The 17,247-nt window shown below is 46.2% G+C and overlaps 1 protein-coding gene across 1 annotated transcript in view; it reads right to left on the bottom strand.

Annotated features, from left to right (window-relative positions):
- STK36 (serine/threonine kinase 36) overlaps positions 1-17,247 on the bottom strand; it is a 25,038-nt gene that overhangs the window by 7,136 nt on the left and 655 nt on the right. The window contains exons 2-21 of the mRNA XM_077748713.1: positions 16,843-17,017; positions 15,966-16,106; positions 15,778-15,855; positions 14,306-14,436; positions 13,848-14,097; positions 12,188-12,281; positions 11,726-11,895; positions 10,919-11,106; positions 10,313-10,412; positions 8,710-8,853; positions 5,218-5,397; positions 4,193-4,290; positions 3,678-3,783; positions 2,262-2,412; positions 1,942-2,069; positions 1,306-1,410; positions 869-967; positions 693-781; positions 371-434; positions 80-190 (exon numbers count right to left, since the gene is read on the bottom strand). Of these exons, the coding sequence (XP_077604839.1) occupies positions 80-190; positions 371-434; positions 693-781; positions 869-967; positions 1,306-1,410; positions 1,942-2,069; positions 2,262-2,412; positions 3,678-3,783; positions 4,193-4,290; positions 5,218-5,397; positions 8,710-8,853; positions 10,313-10,412; positions 10,919-11,106; positions 11,726-11,895; positions 12,188-12,281; positions 13,848-14,097; positions 14,306-14,436; positions 15,778-15,855; positions 15,966-16,106; positions 16,843-16,926 (2,511 nt within the window). The 5' untranslated portion in view covers positions 16,927-17,017. The remainder of the gene's footprint in view (positions 1-79; positions 191-370; positions 435-692; positions 782-868; positions 968-1,305; positions 1,411-1,941; positions 2,070-2,261; positions 2,413-3,677; positions 3,784-4,192; positions 4,291-5,217; positions 5,398-8,709; positions 8,854-10,312; positions 10,413-10,918; positions 11,107-11,725; positions 11,896-12,187; positions 12,282-13,847; positions 14,098-14,305; positions 14,437-15,777; positions 15,856-15,965; positions 16,107-16,842; positions 17,018-17,247) is intronic.

The raw sequence follows: 17,247 nt of genomic DNA, 5'->3' as shown, positions 1-17,247 counted from the left end.
CCCCCCCCCGCCCACACCCAGCAGAGTCCTGGGTCTGACTCAGAGAAATGTTGTCTGTGTCCTCTGCGGTGTACCTCACCTCTGCAGGGGCAGACAGAGCATGTGAGGCTGCAGCAATCCACTTCGCAGGCTGGAGGTCAAAGGTCACCCCTTGCTGACCAAGTTGACCCAACAGGCAGGCTGCCGCACTCTGTGGGGAGTTAGAGGAAGAGAAGAATGTCTAAATCTGCACACTGGTCACGACAGGCAGAGAAGATTTATGTCTCTGGCCCAGAGGAATGCCTCATAACCAGCTCCTGATGAGACCGTGCTCCCTGCAGGCCTGGGTGGCAGGGTGAAAAGGGGAAGAAGGAGAAAGTTGAAAACTCACCACGAGAGAGACGATGTGTGAATGGGTAAAGAGAGTAGCAGTCTCATTGCCTAGCTTCTCCATTCTGGAAAAAGGAGATACATCAAAGGGTGTGGCCAAATGAAACGAGGCTGAGGAGTGGCCTCCCACCTCGTGACCGTTGAACCAAGGCACAAAGGTGGTGGGAATCTAGGTCTGTTCTGTTCTTTGTAGAGAACACGTCACCCTCTCTATCCCCATCCCTTCTGAGGATAGGCTGTAAGGTGCCATTCCCCATATTCTCCGTCAGGGTGAGCTATCGGGAGGGAAGATTCCAGTGGAGAGATGCTACTTTATGGCTTACCCAGAAGGCAGATCTTGCAGCCGCAGGACAAGAAGGGAGAGGAGGTAGAGTGCCACCTCAGTAGACTCTTCCCAGTCTACTACCTTTACCTACAAAGGAAACCTAAGATATCAGAGCAACTTCTGATTGAGACAGTAGGGCGACCACGATAACACCTGGCTGTGTTGCTGGCCTACCTTGCCCTGGACCAACATCAACAATGACTCCAAGGCCAGGGGCTCTTGCCCTAGAAGATGGCACAGACGCTCACTGACGTGGCAGCATGAGTAGAGAACCTAAGGGAGTGGGAAGCAGTCCGTCAGTGAAGCCAAGCAGCCCCTGGGTTCCCAGATGGGAAGGCTGAGCTGAGAAGCAGGCTATAGCCTCTCCGCAGATCTCGTGTCCATACCGGGGCGATTTGAGAAGTTCAGGCCACTTCCGCCTCTTCTTGTTGTAAGACGATGAGATAGGGCTACTGCTCTGTTCTAGTGAGGACTGGCTAACAGTGGGGCCATCTCAGGTTGACAGCAGAAAGGGACCCTCTGGGGTCTCTCATCTCTCCCAGTGTCTTTCTCTCTTGGTCTTGGGGATTAAAAAGAAACCTGAAGTCCCAAGAGTTCTGGACAGGCAGTACCTTGAGAAGGTGTAAGCACAGGACGGGATGCTGCAAGCCAGAGATAAGGGACGGCCTCAGGTGGCTGTTGTCCTCGGTAAGCTGATTCGCCAAATGCTGAGAGATCTGTAGGGACATACCTGAAGCCTCAATCCCATTCCCATATTCCAATCCTATTCTTCTCATACTACTTCCCAACTACTCAGGGTCTCAGCCCCTTGCTAGCCACTCTTCCTCAGATTCACCAGGAACCTCAGACCCCACTCCATTCCCAGTATTCATGGCCAATGAAAAACCGAAAGTCATGGCCTAGTTTAGCCCTAGTAGAGACAGGTATAGAGGAAAGTGTCACTAGCCAAAAGGGGGCAGGAAATCTAAATCCTGAGCCCTTGAAGATGCATCATGGGTGGCTTCGGGTCAGCTACCCTACCTCATGGGCAGCTTGTCCCTGAGCTCTCTAGCCAGCTGGCCAAGGGCTCTGGGATTTCGGTAACATCATGTTCTATAAGTGGCCCAGACCCAGGGTGGAAGCATCTTGTTTCTTCAAGTACAGAGTAAGGGGCAGCATAAATGCATGTTTTTCTGCCTTCCTGAGCTGAGGCCAGCCTCCTCATCTCCAGCAACATGGAGGAGAGGAATAGAAAGCACAGCTCAGACCTGCTCCTTGGCGTCCCAGCAGCTGGGCAGCCCCACAGGAGCAGTGCATATGGCTGCCAGCGCAGAGGACATGGCTCCAGGCAGGTCCTCACTCTGCTCCCGTGGTGGCTGGCTCACTTGGGGGGCTCCTATGGAGAAAAGCAAAGAATGCAGGGTGGGCTCTGATTGTTTCTCTCAGATCCCCATTCATTCTTTCAGTGCACAGTTAGTTACTGAGCACTCACTAAATGCCAGCCACTCTTCAAGGCAATGGCAGTCGGGGAGGGCAGAGTCAGAGTTACTCAGAGGTCAAGAGAACCACTGCTCCCTACTCTGGTTACCTGGCGGTGTGTGGAAAGGGAGCTGGGGAACGGTCAGGCCATGAAGGAGCCCGTCCAGCACAGCCCGCTGCGTAGTCAGCAGGCTGGAGTAAAAGGCTTTGGAGATGGTCCAGCTGTTTCCATCCATGGCTTCACACAGAACAGTAAAGCACTAAGGGAGACAAGGGTGGCATTAACATTAGGGCAGCAGCAAACTGACTGGGTTTAGGGTAAGGAGCAAGAATCCCGCAGAGAACCTGAGAATAAAGGAGAAAACTTAGGGGACCAGCTGTGGCATCCTAAGTATTCCTCGCACAGAAAATGCATTATAATTGCCTTCACTCTCCAGGATGGCAATTTTAGGTATCAAGCCTATTCTCTGATCAGCTGCCTCCTAGATGATGTTTCTGAAAGTGTTACCTGTAGTCCATGAGTATGGGAATTTCTGGGGATTCTTGGGTCTCTTCCAACCAGCCCTACTGAATCAGTCCTACTGATTCAGAATTTCAGGAGGAGGGGTGTGTATTCTAAACTTCCTATGCACTCAGTGCACAATGACATATGACAAATGCTGGCCAGTAATGTGAGTCACCGATGGCCAAAGTTGAGGTTAGACACTGAAAGCTTCCTGACTTGAAAGGATGAGGGAGGTGAAAGCGGGCTCTCAGACTAGAAAAGTTTGAATGGACTGCTCGCTGGAAGCAGAAATGCAGCCCAGATCCGTGTTCCCAATTGCCAGTCTGAACAACGGCGAGGCAATTGTTTATTTCCTTGCTCATGTTCCTCCCTAAGCGTCTCGTTGGAGATCAGTCAGAACTCAGCTATCTTCTCGTCCAATCCTCCATTCTCCCATCCCTCACTTCCAGCATCCAGGGGCGAGAATCCACTAGTTTGCTAGTTGTAGGACAAAAAAGTTTGGGAAATACTAAGTCTCTGCAAGTCTCTTTAAGTAGAAATACTTCTACTTGTGGTTCCCTCAAATAGGCCACAGTGCTTAATGCCTCTGGGCCTTTGTCAATGCTGCTCTTTCTGTGTAGAAGGTCCACCCTACTTTCTGCCTCACCCACCCGGCAAACTTCTATGCATTCTTCAAATCCTAGCAAAGATGATTTCCTTTGAGGTTTCTTCTACGACTCCCCAAGTAGTATTAATCATTATTTTCTTCAGTGGTGCTTCTGTACTTTATACGAGGTTTTATAGAAGTTCTAATGTACTTTCCATGCTATTGTCCTTGATCATTTTTCATCTCTCTTACTAGACTACTAGTCCCTTGACAGTGGGGACTTTCTCGTACTCATGCGGCATATGGCACATAGTCGGTATTCAATAAATGTTTGTTCTATTACCTTGATCTAACCCTGTATAGTTATAAGAAAGGGAAAGGGAGAAACACGGAAAGATATCAGAGACAGAAATCTGGACAAGGGTGCACATTACCATAAGGCTCTCCCTCCTTAAAGTCTGCTCAGAGTCATCTGGTTGGGCCAGAAGTTTCCCCAACAGGTCCAGAAAGAGGTTGGCAGCCTCCTGAAACACCTGCAGGCTGGGAAAAAAATAGCCCCTCTCTCTAAAAGCCCACATGTGGTAAATGTCAATTCTGGGCAGGGAGGAGGATCTGTGCAAAGGAACGCATCAGAATGCTCCCTCCCCTCTCCCCTGCTAAACACACACACAGAGTCTTACACATCCTCCAAGACCTTTCTTTGCCGTTTTCTCTACGTTATTCAAATTGTGACCCTTCCATTTAGTGTATGGTGACCCTTAGGACCTCAAAGTCTTGGGGTGAACTTAGAGTGGTCTCAGGGCCCTTAAGAGGATTAGCTAGACAATCAGGGGATCCCTAACCTATTGGCTTTGCCTTACTTTGCCTCCTCCTAATAGAGGGGGGGAAGAAATAGGAGTAGAAATTGAAGCCACAGTGGCCAACAGAGCAAAACTGGCTCTCATCCCACCTGTCACCTGTCTGGCTCCTCTCCAGATTGAAGGTACAGGCAAAGTAGGCCTGGATCACAGCCATCAGGTCCCGTAAGTAGGTCCCATACCAACATTGCTGCCAGGGAAGAGGATGGAGAATAAGGGCAATGTAGACGAAGAGAAAAAGCAGTGAAAAAGGTGCCAGATATCTAGTCAGGCTGACCAAACAGGGTGGCTTCTGGACATAGAGAGGAAATCTAGGTAACAAAGGGGCAGCCAGGGGGCTGTCAATAGCCCGAAAACCTGTCTTGCTTGGCCGGAATAGTGTTTAGGAGTTTAAGAGGCTCTGTTTCTCAAAATAGCTCAAATTCTTTTCTAAATGCCTTAAAAACACCCCAGGTTAACATCACCAGCAGGATGCAGCTTCCTGGTAGACATTCCAGTGTCTTGTCCTCTAAGCTCAGCCACAGCAGAACAGAGCACGGGCAGGCAGAGCTCTGGCCCCGCACACGCTGAGCCTCACGCCTGCCTCCTCCGCTTCTCCTCCCTCCTCCAGTCTGCGTCCCTGTGGCCACTGACAAGCTCACACCTGTGTATAAGTTGATTAATCCTGAATTTCAGGACTCTGTACTATACAAGCAGGTCAATTAAAGCCTAGGACTTAATATTCCAAACCACAGGGCTCTCAATATTGGGAAATTGTGCATAAAAATCTGGATTTCTAGCTTCTCATAGAAAACTGGAAGATCTGGCCACGCTGGGCCCATGTTCTCACGGGGCAACAGTGAGCTGAAGCTGAGGGCACGTCCCGCTCAGATTGGGCACAAGATCTCCGGTCTATCATATTCCCCATGACTATACAGTCATACAGAGTCTATCTCACAGACTGACGTAATCTGCCTGGCCTCAGAAGGCAGTGGAATATGCAGCTCATGATCTACTAACCAGAGAGGAGGGAAGAAAATAAAAGGCAGTGGGCCAAATAGACATGGCACTTTGAAGAAGAGAAACCAAGGAGCAGAAATTCATGTAAGTCTTTCAAGGCTCCTGGCCCAGTGCTCACCTGCTGGATATTGCTGCTCTCCTGACTGTGTCTGAGCAGGCTGAGCAGCAGCCCGGGGAGCCCTGCATCGCGACAGAAGGAATACAAGGGAACAGAGTCGCTGCAGCTAGACAGAAGACTGCTCAGGACCCGGAGCGCAGGAAGGATGTGGGAAGCCCCCTCCAGCACGCCTTTCAGGATCTGGGTGACACAAGGGAAAGAAACAGTAATCAATATTATCAGAGGGAATAGGAGAGTCACAAATACTAAGTGTCCCCAAGGAGTTGGCAAAGCAGACCAAGTGTTCTCATTCCTTTCTTTGGGACTCTCAAACCCAAAGGAGAAGAGAGAAAAAGGGAACAGCAGCAAGGAAGAGGAATATAGACGGTCAGGTCACCTGACTTACAACTGTGGTAACCAAGGGACAGGGGACCTCCCCTCAGAATCTCTGTCAGGCCCAGGGCCATTCCTATCTGTTCCCTCCCTTCTCCAGCCCTTCACTTTAAAAAATACGCGCAAGTGCGCACGCACACTTCCAAAGATTAAAAACAATGGACACAAAACAGTGTCATTCAACTCCAGACAGACAAAACAATATTGTCCAACTCTAGATCAGGACTTGACTGACTACGTATGACCTATGGGTCAAATCTAGCCTGCCACTTATTTTCATACAGCCTACAAAACAGAGTCAGTAAGATATTTTAAATGGCTATTCCTTAAAAGGTTACTCTTTAGGGACGCCTGGGTGCCTCAGTCAGTTAAGCTTCTGACTCTTGATTTCGGCTCAGGGCATGATCTCACAGTTTCGTGAGATTGAGCCCCACATCAGGCTCTGTGTCAACAGCACAGAGCTTGCTTGGAATTCTCTCTTTCTTCTCTGTCTGTCCCCCCACCTCAAAAATAAATAAACATTTAAAAAATAATAAAAGGATACTCCTCAAAAGAGAGTAACGTTTATATCAGGTGCTTTATAACATGCTATTCAGTGTGTCTAAATCTTTTCACTTATTTGCTCATTTACTCTTTACAATGACCCTGTGCAGGAAATACAATTACCCATTTTACAGATGAGAAGACTAAAGCTTCTATATAGGTTAAGTAAGGAGTCAGCAATCACAGAGCCAAAGAGCAGTTCAGGTGTGCCTGGGTGGCTCAGTTGGTTAAGCGTCCGACTTCGGCTCAGGTCATGATCTCATAGTTCATGGGTTCAAACCCCATGTTGGGCTCTGTGCTGACAGCTAGCTCAGAGCCTGAAGACTGTTTCAGATTCTGTACCTCCCCCTCTCTCTGACTCTCCCCTGCTCACGCTGTCTCTCTCTCTCTCTCTCAGAAATAAATAAAACATTAAAAAAAAATTTAAAGAGCAGTTCAGATGGGGGTGCCTGGATGGCTCAGCCAGTTGAGTGTCTGACTCTCAATTTTGGCTCAGGTCATTGTCTCACAGTCGGTGAGATGGAGCCCCATATCCGGCTCCAGGCTGACAACGCAGAGGCTGCTTGGGATTCTCTTTCCCTCCATCTTGCTGTGCCCCTCCCCCCATAGTGCTTTTTCTTTTTCTCTCTCTCAAAATAAATAAATAAACATTAAAAAAAAACCTTTCACATAAAACAAAGGAGGAAATCTTCCAGACATTGCGTTTGGGAAAGACTTCTTCCTTGTAACACCAAAAGCATAATACACAAAAAGAAAAAATGGTAATTGGATGTCATTAAAATTCAAAACCTTTGTGCTTCAAAAGACATTCTCACGAAAATTAAAAAAAAATCATAGACTGGGAAAAAATATTTGCAAACCACATATCTGATAAAGGTCTCCTATCCAGAATATACAAAGAACTCTTACAACTCAAGAAGACAGAACCCAGTTCAAAAATAAGCATAAGTACTGAGGAGCTATTTCACCAAAGATATACCAATGGCTAATAAGCACATGAAAAGATGCTCCACATTAGTCAGTAGCAAAATGCAAATTAAAATGACGATAAGCCATTATTTCACATTTACTAGAATGGCCATGATAAAAACACAATAATACAAGCTGTCAAGAATGTGGAGAAATGCGGACCCTCAGACATTGCTGGTGGGAATGTTAAATGATGCAGCCACTTCAGAAAATTTAGTAGTTTTTTAAAATCTTGAATATAAATTACCACCCAACCACAATCCTTGTTATTCACAGAAGAAAAATGAAAATATATATCCACAAAAAGACCTCCATATGAATGTTCATAGGAACATTATTCATAAAAGCCAAAAAGTAGAGACAATTCAAATGTCCATCAATCGATGAATGAATAAACAAAATGTGATATAGTCATATGACGGAATGCTAACGAGAAGGAGCAATAAAAAGAAATGAAGTAATGATACACGTCACAAGAAGAATGAACCTCAAAAACATTCCGCCAAGTAAAAAATAAAAAATAAAATTAAAAAAAAAAATTCCACCAAGTGAAAGGAATCAAATGTAAAAACTGTGTATTGGGGTGCCTGAGTGGCTCAGTCGATTGAGCATCCAACTTTGACTCAGGTTGTGATCTTACAGTTTCCGTGTTCAAGCCCCACATCGGGCTCTCTGCTGTCAGTGTGGAGCTCACTTTGGATCCTCTGTCTCCCTCTCTCTGCCCTTCCCCCACTGGCGTGTGCATGCACGTGTACATTCTCACTTTCTCTCTCTCTCTCAAAAATAAACATTAAAAAAAAAACAACAAAGAAAAAACCAAACTGTGTCCTGTATGATTACATTTATACGAAGTACCTGGAACAGGCAAATCTATGAGACACAAAGCAGATTAGTGGTGGCCTGGGACCAGGGCTGGGAATGACAATGACCTGAAAATGGATATGAGGGATCTTACTGGGGAGATAAAAATGTTCTAAAGCTGGATTATAGTGATGATTTCACAACTTGGTAAATTTCCTAAAAATCATTAAAAAAAAACCTTTAGGGGCGCAGACAGAGTGCAAGTAGGGGAGGAACAGAGAGAGAAGAAGACACAAAATTGCTCTTGCTCCTCAAAGCCTACAACATTTACCATCAGAGTCTGCCGACCCCTGCTCTGGAGGAATGCTTTTCCCTTCAGAAAGAGAAACTCGATGGGGATGCCTGGGTGGCTCAGCTGGTTAAGCACCTGACTTTGGCTCAGGTCATGATCTCACGGTTTAGGAGTTCAAGCCCTACACTGGACTCTGTGCTGACAGCTCAAAGCCTGTAGCCTGCTTCGAGTTCTGTTTCTCCTTTTCTCTGCCCCTCCCCTGCTTTCACTGTCTCTCTCTGTCTCTCTCTCTCTCAAAAATAAATAAACATTAAAAAAAGAAAGAAAGAAAGAGAAACCTGAGGTCTGTTCTTTCTGTGTTACTAAAGGGGTTAGCAAATCCTCTTGAATTAAATAGATGGAATGAAAAAGAAATGGAAAGAGACAAACTTTCTTTTTCTCCTTATGTTTTTTAAGGTCTCATCTGTGATTAAAATGGTCTAAAACCCCATCCACGGCATCCTTCTGCCTGTTACCTGCCCTGCAGCCTCGCGCAGCTGGCCCTGGATGCGCTGGCAGAAGTCAGGATTGCAGAGCAGAGTGAGAGGGGCCTTCAGCTGGATGGGCACAGGGCCGGCAGTCTCCAGCAGGTGTTGCCACTCGTCATCACTGTCTGGCTCCTGAGGCACAGGGGAGTGAAAGAGGTCAGGAGTGTGTAAGGTTCAAGGGTGGTAGCTCTCAATCTGCAGAATCATGGGGTAAATCCAAGAACCAGTGAATCCTTCAACATAGATGTGTTTGCTTCAACCACCAGTTTAAAAAGGTATAGTTTGGCAGTAGGTGAGGAGTCTTGAAAAGTCTTGCAGAATACTGGCGTGTGTTCATAAAGAGATACCTACAAATATGCCCAGCGTGGCATGCTTTATAATGTAAAAAAATTGGCAATGTCATACATAAAGGCAATCGGTAAGGGAATAATAAATCATGGCACATCCCTATAAGGAAATATGATGACGTTATTAAAAAGATTGTATTCCGAGGATGCATCACTAATGTAGTATTCCAACCAAAACTTCATAAATGAATCTAATCATGAGAAAATATCAATTTGATGAACATTCCACAAAATAACTGGCCTGTGTACCTCAAAACTACTAGTCATGAAAGACAAAGACTAGGAACTATTCCAGATTAAAGGAAACTAAAGAGGTATAACAACTAAAGCAGTGCATCACACTGGATTGGATCATGGACCAGTAAAAAAAATGTTTTGCTATAAGGAATAGTACTGGACCAACTGGCCAACTTTGAATATGGATTTTAGATGAAGTAGCAGAATTATATCAAGGTTAAATTTCTGACTTCTGTAATTATACACGTAGTAGTGTAAGTCAAGGATCTTGTTCTCAACAAATATGCACTAAAGTACTTAGGGGTAAAGGGACATGATTGCATCTTACCCTAAAATGACTCAAGAAAGAGGATATACCCATATGCAGACATATAAAGAGAGAAAATCATGAAGCCAATGTGGCAGAATTTTAAGAGTTGGTGAATCTGGATGAAGGGCATACAGGAATTCTTTGTGGTATCCTCACAATTAGTCCTGAAGCTTGAAACTATTTCAAAAGAAAAAGTTAATCCCCCTACCCCACCCCCCAAAAAAAGCCAGAAAAGATTAAGGTAAAATTATATGTTCAGATGCAGAAAGATCTCCAACAGATCATCTGGGAAGAGAGGCATGCTACAAAACAGTACATGTAGTGTGAACTCAGTAACAGAAAAACAACCAAACGCTATAGATATCTATCTGTGCCTATACACACATAGGCACACATAGGCATATGTAAAAATGCAAAAGTTCAGAAAAAGAAAGACTAAACTAATAACACCAGACACCTCTGGAACTGGGGTAAGATGCAAGAGGGACTTTCATTTTTACGCTTGTGTTCCAATTTTTTAAAGTTACATGTTTAGATACTATGCAATTAAAATCTACAAATTAATAGTAAGAAAGCAATTTTTAACACCAGGGGAGCTCGTTCTTGGATGGTTGGGAATTACTGTTCTAGAAAAACATCTACCCACAACCAATATCCCTTGGCAAGGTCAAGGCCTAGAGGAGTCCCCACGGCTCACCTCATTTTCTAGGTCCACTGCATCAATGCTCCGCTGGCCCACCACTTCTGGCCTCAGCTCTGGGAGGGCTGGTTCAGAATCTTGGCTGATCTGGTTTTCCCTGCCAGAGGAACAGGGAATAAGAAGAGTTCCAGACCTGTGAGGCTTAGGGTTCATCTACATATTCCTCTCTCTAGGCCCAAGATAAGAATGAAGAACAAGCCATACAGGACTGGATAGGAGAGAGCTTTCTTCTAGGACACGGCCAGGACAGGATGTTGATCACCACACATATCCTTGACTGCCCTTCTACTTTGGATCTTACTCTCAAGCCTACTGTGGCAGTTTTCATCTATAGTTCTCAACTCAAATTATCTTCCCTTTTACACAGAGACAATTCTTTCCTTCTCAGTTAATGTACAAGTAAGGCATAGAGAAAGGAAAATTACCAGGATGAATCAGGAAAGTATCCAGAATCGGAATTCAAGAACACAGGACTTGGACTCCAAGGGTCCCATCCACACTTAGGTGTGGGTAGTGACAGGTGCCATGTTGTATTTGTTTCGACTAAAACCAAAGATATTCAAGGTACCTCAGTCTATAAATCCCTGACTAGCCCCTCCTCACCGAGGTCCGGGGGGAGCCTCTCCAGCCCCCCACTCAGCCCAGCTGTTCTTCATTTCTGAGGCCAAGATCCCAGCCAAGAGGCCTGGTTCTTGAGGAGTGGCTCTTAGTCCGGGCAGAGGGGCTGTGCCAGAAGCCATCTTGCTGGTCCTGTCCTCTTGCTCAAGGGCAGGTCCTGTGTTCTGGTGTTTCTGTGGGAAATGGGCAGGAGACACTGAATCAAAACTATTTGGTTGGGGAGCGGGGGTGCCTAGGTGGTTCAGTCGGGTAAGCCTCTGGAGCTTGGTTTCGGCTCAGGTCATGATCACGTGGTTTGTGAGTTCGAGCCCTGCATCAAGCTCTGCACTGACAACGTGGGGCCGGGTTGGGATTCTCATTTCTCTCCCTCTCTCTGACCCTCCCCTGCTTGTGCTCTCTCACTCTCTCTCTCTGTCTTTCTCTTTCTCTCTCAGAATACATAAATAAACTTAAAAAAATTTTTTTTAACTATTTGTTTGGGGTCCCTGGGTGGCTTAGTCATTTGAACATAGGACTCTTGGCCTCGGCTCAGGTCATAATTTCACAATTTGAGTTCAAGCCCTGCATCGGATTCGTACTGACAGCTTGAAGCCTGCTCGGATTCTCTCTCTCTCTGCCCCTCTCCTGCGCACACCCTCTCTCTCTCAAAATGAATAAATTTAAAAACAAAACAAAACTATTTGATTGCCACAGGGCAGTATGAATCCTATTTACGGCCCTTTCGCAACCATCCTTCTCCAATTCTCCCAGTCACTAGCCTGGTCATGCCACATATTCCCCCATCCCACATACCTTCTGCTTGGCTTCCTCAGCCATGCGCTTACAGGCTTGTCGCAAGATTCGAGAACGATTGCCCTTGGGGGCCAATCGACGTGCCTGTTGGTCCTTTAGGACCTGAAGTTCTGGGGGTAGGCGACTGGTGAACGGGGTGCCCAAATCTGGGCCTGCTGGTTCAGTTATTACTGCAGGGAAGAAGAGGGAGAATATGTGATCACCCTGGAGCTGTGCCACCATCTCCACTTGGCCAGAGACAACTTCAGTGTCCTCGGGCTTCTGTGGGAGGAGGCCATTTTGACAACATGACAAAGAGGGAATGGGGCTGTAAGGGAAGTGCCAAAGGTTAGGCAAAGGGCTAGGAAGGGAGTTCAAGCTGGTAGGGTAAAGCGGACAGGTTGCATCCAGATGCTGGGGGAAGGGGGTGGGCTGGGAAGGGCATGAGGGATGTGCAAAAGCCCTGGAACCCTAATGACTCACTGGTAACACGACCAGCTATAAAGGGGTGATGTAAGAGGTCTGGCCAGGACAGACGCTGCCTGGGGTCCTTGGTGAGCAGTCCTTGCAGGAAGTTCTGTGGAGAGAAAAAAATACCCCGTGGGTCATCGCTTTCCTACAGACTCTCTAACCACCAGCAGAATGAGGAAACCAAGACTCCTGAGTCCGTTGCTTCAGTGAACTAGCTGGTCTTGATCACACCGTCTCTAATCCTATCCTTAGGCCTCATTTCCCTGGCTCCAGGGACAGGCTTCTCTGCCTCACCTCCTGGAGAGCTCCAATTCCTGTCCAGAGACTTACTGTCATCTTCAGGTCATCTTCAGAAAGCAAACATTCAAAGGAGTCCAAATTGCTCCCTTTGCCCTCCCTTTGATTGCGGGTTTGTTTGCAGCTGGGTAGGACCAGAAGCATCTGTGGTTAAAAGCACACTCACACACAAGTCACGGTGTAAAGATGTGTTTGGGAGCACAGGAAAACAGAAATCTTTCAGCAAGTCTTGAGATGGTGGAAGGGAAGGGAGACTGCCTCTGAAAAGGGTACATCTGTTATGGGGTATCCTTGGGAAAATCCTCAGGTGGGCCTAAAATGGGGATAGAAGGTACTGGTCGATCCTGACCCCTATTCTAAAACAAGGTGATTAGTGTATTGTGGCTCTTGCTCAAGATACATGCTTGTCTGCACTAAGGGAGAATGAAATCCTTTGTAGATTACCCACTTACATTTCTTTTGCTTAGATTCTTTTTGATAATTACTAAATAGGTTAGGAAGACACTTGTCCCTTTTCATCTTAGACAGGGCAAGGGAAAGTTATAATAAGATTGCACTCTGGGAAAAGGTTGCACTTAAATTCCATTGAGGGCCCAAATTTTGCCCTAGATAAGAAATAAAAAGGGTCAACTCTTTATTTGTGGTCACTCCCTCCCTCCCTCACCCATGGAGACAGCTGCAGGCAACAGATACCACCTCTAACATCTGCCCCAAATCATTGATCTCGCCTCACTAGCTCTGGCCCTTTGGATTTCTGAAGATTCCTTCTTTCAGGAAGAAGACTAAAAACTCTGTGGGCAAATCTAGATTTCATTTGGACTTTGCATCTGATAGGAAGAGAGGATGTGTCAAAGGACAGTATCGTCTCTGGTAGCTTTTCCATTGTGATAAAGAATTGCCTGCCCTGGGGCGCCTGGGTGGCTCAGTGGATTAAGCATCTGACTCTTGATTTTAGCTCAGGTCATGATCTTCACAGGTGAGTTTAAGCCCCACATCCACAGTGCAGAGCCCTTGGGATTTCTTTTTCTCCTCTCTCTCTGCCCCTCCCCACCACGCATGTGCGTGCTTTCTGTCAAAACAAATAGACTTAAAAAAACATAATGTATGTATATACACACACACACATATATGTATATGAACAGCCTACTTTGTACATGAATAGCCCGCCCCAAGGAGGGGCTGGTATTCCCAAGTACGGCAGAGCTTAGAACAGCCTCCCAGACTAAGCCCCTGCAGTAGAAAAGCGAGGCAGCTTGGCCCAGCTCCTGTGTTAGGTCAGTAACTGCAGAATCTTGCCCAATATTGGGAAAGTGGACCCGGGCACAGGAAGACAGGTTTCTGACACAAAAGTAATCTCCCTTTCCATGTTCATTACCTTGAAGCAAGGACTCATGGTGGTCGGCCAGCGCACAGGGTCCTTGAGAATGAGGCTGACCAGCTGAAAGATGCTCGTAGTGTAGAAGGGAGGGGTGCCCACAGCCAGCTCATACAGGATGCAGCCCACAGACCAGAGGTCTGCAGTGTGGTCATACGGTCGCTCTTCCACCAGCTCCGGAGACATATAAAGTGGTGTGCCTTTGATGGATGTCAGCACCATCGTGTTGGTGCTCATCGCCCGGGCAAATCTGCAGGAGATAATGGAACCGAGATGGGAAGATAAACCGAGATAGTCAATAAAAACATTGTATGAGATATCTCAAACTCAAACAGAGAACACCTTCCAAAAAACCCAAGAGGAACCCCAGTCTTCAGCTCGGGTTCTAAAATGAGGCCCAGATAAGTCAAGCGTATGGTCTAAGACTCCCTGCAGAACTGGAAGGTCAGACTCCTCACCCAAAGTCACAGAGCTTGATGCCACCACCCTTGGCAAGGAGGATGTTCTGAGGCTTCATGTCTCGGTGGAGAATGCGGTGGGAGTGCAGATAGTACAGAGCGGACACCAGCTGGGCAGCAATGGCCTGAACCTAGGGGTCAAGCAGGCAGGAGAAAGGCGAGGTCAGAGGAAGAAGCCTACTGATGAGCCCAAAGACACTTCCCTAAATTACTGATGAGATCTTCTCTTCCTGCTCTTTCTTCGAGAACTTCCCATGACATCTTCCTTAACTCTTGCCTCCCATTCACTCATTCTTTCATTTGTTCATTTACACATTCAAGGAAAATGTATTGGATCTCACTAGCTGCAAGACGATGGATGGGCAAATCATCTTGTGCCTCCCAGATGCATCATCTGTAAGCTGATGACAATAATACCACTTCCCTCATAGGATTATTGTGAGGATTAAATAAGTTAAAGCATGCCATGCTCAGAATGGTGCCTGGCATTTAGTAAGCTTCCAATATACGTTAGCTGTTATTAAACAAGACAAAGTCATTTTTCTGAAGACAAGTAATCAGACAACAAATAAGTTAGACAAAATGAGTGAGGTGATGACTTACAAATAACAATGTTTGGAAAGAAATGGATTGCTACAATAGGAAGTCCGGGGGTGTGGGGGTGTGGGAGGGACTACTTGTTAAGATACAGAGAAATCCCTAGAATGACTGTGGCTGGAGAATGTGTTCCACCAAATCCCACTACCAACCAGCAGGTCTTGGTGGCAAATTCTGCTTTCATAACAACCTGTATTCTCTTTCTGCCCCCTCTGGTACCACCACCCAGGCCTTTTTTCTCTAAAGGTGTCTGGTGACAGCAAAAGCATTAGGAGCAGCTAACTATGCTGAATAGTGTACATCAGGCACTCTCTTAAATGCTTTATATGAGGTGTGCCTGGGGGGCTCAGTCAGTTAAACGTCCAACTTTGGCTCAGGGCATGATCTCACGGTTCATGGGTTTGAGCCCCACATCAGGTTCCATGCTGATGGTGCAGAACCTACTTGGGATTCTCTCTCTCTCCTTCTCTCTCTGCCTCTCCCATGCTGGAGCTTTCTCTCTCTCAAAAAAATTTTTTTTTTGTTTTAAGATTTAAATGTTTTACATGAATTCATTAATCTTCACAATAGTCTCAGGAGACAGACATTATAATGACATCCATTTTTAAATGAGGAAACTGAGTACTAAGAGGTTAAAGTAACTTGCCCAAAAGGATCCAGTTAGAAATGGCAGTCAACCTTTGTACTCAGAGATTTTGGCTCCAGTGTTCACATACTTTACTGTCATGCAACACTGTCTCCATATACACCTAGGCTCTTATATTTTTCCTCAGGAGTTTTCAAAATGGAGAATCTCAGTACCCTCAGCTTTGCCTACCAGTCCTTAATCGGGAAAGAAGTCAGGGGAGGGGAGAAGTCTGAGCCAGGAAACATACCTGGTCTTCTGGAAGTTTTCCATCATCTTCCAAGATCTGAAAGAGCTCTCCCTCTGCATAGTCTGTCACTACCACTACCTGCAGGAAAAATGGAATGGCACTGATGGCTCCAGATTTATGCATTCTGAGGATGGGAAATTTCTGGGACCCTTCTCCCCACGGAGAGATGACCCCAAACTGAAGTGCACCTCTTTGTCAGTTTCAAAGCTGTCAAGCATATGCACAATGTTGGGATGCCGCAGACCCCGCATGATTTCAATCTCTCGTTGCAGATTCCTCAGCTCCTTCTCTGAGCGTCCCAATTTTGGAATGAACTTCAGGGCCACCACCTGTCAGTGGTAAGATGAAGAGTCAAGGCCTAACTAATCATGCTATTGAAACATTCACCTCAGAGCTCCAGAACTCAGGCTTTAGATTATTTGGGCAAATTCTCATTACCTGCTCGTCTCCTACTCCCCTTCCTTACAGTACCCTGGCTCTCTCCAGAGGCCCCCCCCCCCCACCTTTCTCTAGGAGAAAACAGGCTCTGCCAGACAGATCCCTTTGGTGGATTCTGGGAGAGATGTTCTGATCTGGGTAAAGAACTCTGGGTAAAAACTTAAGAGATTTAGGGGAAAGAGGAGGAAAAAAGAAATGAAGGAAGAATAGAGTTCAGGTGGTTTATCTCTTCCTACATGGTATGATATACAGTAACAATAATAAAGATAAAAATGTATTTATTATTTACTGGGTGCCAGACACTATACTAGTATAGTGATTCAGCATGAATCATATTTAATTTAATTTAATTTAATTTAACCCCCTCAATCAGGTACTGTTTTTATCTTCATTCTATACATGAGGAAACGGAGACATCGAGAGGTTAAGTAACTTGTCCATAGTTCTAAGGCTAGAAATGGTGGACCTAGGGTCTGAACCTAAGTAATCCAATATTAGAACACTCACTCCACAAGAGGAATGACCGAGTCAGTGCCTTAGGAATACAGGTCCGTATTCTGGTCCTATTTTCCCCTCTAGTTGGAGATTCAGAATTCCACCCAAGATATACCCCTCCTTGTTCACCACCTGAGCACTGTATTTTCTTCGACCCTTGTACACCCTCCCAAAAGAGCCTTCTCCAATCATCTCCAACACGTGGTACTTTTCCATGACAGAGATTTCAGGATCCCTCAGAAGGAAGGAGGTGGAGATGGTGGTGAAGGGCTACAGCTTGAGGGACAGCTCCACACATCTAGGAGGCCTGGATTGGGCATGAAAGAAAGGTTTACGTTAGCCACCTTGCGTTTTCCTTTTTCATAGTAATCCAGGCCTCAAAACCATAGTAGGGTGGCGCGGATGGAAAGATGAGATCTTGGGAGCAAACAGATCGCCTCCGGTTCTCGCTCCTTCTCAGCCTCCTCCTGTCTCCCAACCCAACCTCGTTCCTACCGAATCTCGTACCCCTCTCCCCTCTCCACGCAGCTCCGCCCA

The sequence above is a fragment of the Crocuta crocuta genome, unplaced genomic scaffold, assembly GCF_008692635.1.
Source record: "Crocuta crocuta isolate KB4526 unplaced genomic scaffold, BGI_CrCroc_1.0 scaffold229, whole genome shotgun sequence".
Classification (NCBI taxonomy): domain Eukaryota; kingdom Metazoa; phylum Chordata; class Mammalia; order Carnivora; family Hyaenidae; genus Crocuta; species Crocuta crocuta.
Note: the sequence above shows the minus strand (reverse complement) of the source record. Positions and strands in the feature narration are given on the sequence as shown.